This window comes from Salvia miltiorrhiza, chromosome 1 (genome assembly GCF_028751815.1).
Source record: "Salvia miltiorrhiza cultivar Shanhuang (shh) chromosome 1, IMPLAD_Smil_shh, whole genome shotgun sequence".
NCBI lineage: Eukaryota > Viridiplantae > Streptophyta > Magnoliopsida > Lamiales > Lamiaceae > Salvia > Salvia miltiorrhiza.
In genome coordinates this window covers 74,152,452-74,155,068 of record NC_080387.1, presented here as the reverse complement: position 1 = coordinate 74,155,068, position 2,617 = coordinate 74,152,452, and the positions used below count along the sequence as shown (strand labels likewise).

At 32.9% G+C, this 2,617-nt stretch overlaps 1 protein-coding gene across 1 annotated transcript; it reads left to right on the top strand.

The window, feature by feature from the left end:
* Window positions 1–1,617: 1,617 nt before the first annotated feature.
* Window positions 1,618–2,617, top strand: LOC131006123 (uncharacterized). The gene is made up of 3 exons (XM_057933277.1): window positions 1,618–1,840; window positions 1,945–1,991; window positions 2,322–2,617. The coding sequence occupies exons 1-3, from the start codon at window positions 1,690–1,692 to the stop codon at window positions 2,454–2,456; spliced, it is 333 nt and encodes a 110-aa protein (XP_057789260.1). The 5' UTR covers window positions 1,618–1,689; the 3' UTR covers window positions 2,457–2,617.

Here is a 2,617-nt window from a genome sequence, read left to right as displayed (position 1 = left end):
TTTAACTTAATTAAAAGTTCATGTAAAAATTACAATTTTTTTTCAAAATTCGTGTATTTTTTTGCCATAACCCCTAAATGAACTGCAAAACACCGACCAAAGCAGGACGAAGTCCGATATATAATAAAGAGAGAGGGCCCACAGCGGCAGCCCACAAGAACCCCATCTCAAGAGAATCCTGGAAGAAGCCCATCATTGAGGCCCAGCAACGCAGCCCAAATCCTACCAAGAAGAAGGCCCAACAAAACTCCGACGCAAAATTGCATCAACGGTCTTTCTAAATTCTAGGTATATATTAAAATTCATTATTTATTTCAAAAATATATTATTTTATCTGAAAATATAACACATATATTGTAATTCTATTACAAACTAGATTAATTTATAGAAGCAATATTGAATATTTAAATTTGAATATATATTTAAAAGCTGGCTTAAATAGGTTACATACACGTATAAGCTTGTAGGAGTATTTTTTTTTTCAAATTTGTCAGTACTAATTAATTCTTTCATTATGAAATTTTATTCTAAAGATCATTTAACTCTAATCGTTGAATGTGATGTAACTCTGTTTTTCGAGCAATTGAATTTGTGCCTATAGGAGTAGTGATTGTTGGTAAGTTAGTGGCTGTTGTTTTGCTTCTATGATTTGCATTGAACTAGTTCATTAATTATTATCTTAGTCTTATAGTCTAATTATGGTACTAGAATTCTATCTTAGCATGAGAATTTCATGATACACCTAAAGAATCTCATGTGTGTTTTGGATGATAGTTTAGATATAAAAAAAATTGTGTAATTCACCTCTTGATACAGATGCTGCTGGATTCTCAGGTGTTCATGCCGCTGATATTTATGAAAAAGGCTCCTTTGATGAAGAAGGCTCCTTTGATGCTACCGAGTCCGACTTTGATGAAGAAGACTCCGTTGATGCTACCGAGTCCGACTTTGATGAAGAAGGCTCCTTTGATGCTACCGAGTCCGACAACGATGTCGAGGATGAGGATGCTCAAGATGTGCCGGAGGCTGTTGATGAGGCTGATGATGAGTGATGAGACGATGGCTCCCTTGTAATTTCTTTGACAAAAAGGGGGAGTATGGTTGTTGATGCTTTTGGATTTTATGGGGTTTCTCCCGCCTTCGTATTAAGGGGGAGTGTTTACGAATTCAGGGGGTGTTTACTTTGAAGGATTAGCCTTGATAGATAAAAATATCAAAGTTAATTTCTTGTTTACGGCTGTTGGGTCCCTAACCTAGATTTGGGGCCGTGGGCCAAAATATTTTAACTCGAAAAAAAAAATCTAATTTAATTATTCAAACTTAAAATAGCTTGAAATGAAGTGGCACACCTAATAATTAGCATCTCTAATGAACTTGTGATTGATATGTGCTTCAAAAATATGTAAACACCATAATATCAAAATAAAATATAAATTCAATGAAGTACCACACCTATATAATTTTCTAGTGAAGCAAAATTATTTCAATTGTGTGGCTTTTCTCATTCCAATCCAACCCACAAAAATATCTTGAAATGAGACACCACCAATCACATTCAAAGGAAACACGAAAAATTGCATGTGGGCCAATATTGGAATTTCCCCATTTCATCACTCCATCTACAAAAATCACAAACTAGTGGCTGTCAAATTAACTAGTAAATTATATGATTTCCACCAAAATTTGTAGATGGCAATGGCTGCAAGATTGAGTCAAGTGATTTCTTGCAATTTAAAATCAAGACAAGAAGCTAAGATTCCATGTAAGAGAGGGAGAAGAGAAGTTCTTATGCTTTCATATACTCTTCTTCTCGCTGACTCCAAAACCGACCTTCTTGATAGTATGTATATTTTCATTATTTTCAAGAGTATAATTTGCTCAATCTTTGTGTATAGTTTTTTATGTCTTTTTTTTTATTTTGGAATATACATTTTTTTCCCACAGAATATCTGAAGAAATCCCAAGAAAACAAAGTCAAGAATGACAAAGAGGTAAATTTAAGGTTTTTGAATAATTTTCACCAATTTTGAATATCAAATTCTTGAGCATTATTTTTTTCCCACCTGAATAAGAACTTATACAAGTGAAAAAAATATGAAATATTTTGTTATTTTCGACAATTAACCCTGAAATTATTATCTTCGAAAACTCTTCAATGAGTGAAATCAAAGATAATCTATTCTTTTAGACCAATCAATCCATATTAATTTTAAGATGCATCATCACTTCATCATATCACATATAACTATGCAAGGAAATGGATTTTCTATCATTTTTATCCTTTAGATACATTTTGATGGATTTATTATACATAATCTCAGAGAATGGATAGTTATTACAAGCGAAACTACAAAGATTATTTTGGGTTGTTAGAGGGTGATTTGAAGCTGAAGAAGAAGGAAGAACTGTCTGAGGCTGAGAAGGGCATTCTTGAGTGGCTCGAGCGCAATAAATGAAATTTGCCCGATGAATTGAGTTGCAATTTTTCTTAATAGTTCGTGATTTTATTTTGTGTATTTTCTTGAAATATTTGTTACGCATTTGCAATGTATGGTTATGATCTATAGACAGGGACGGATTTAGAAATTTAATAATGATCGGACGAGATTTTACTGAA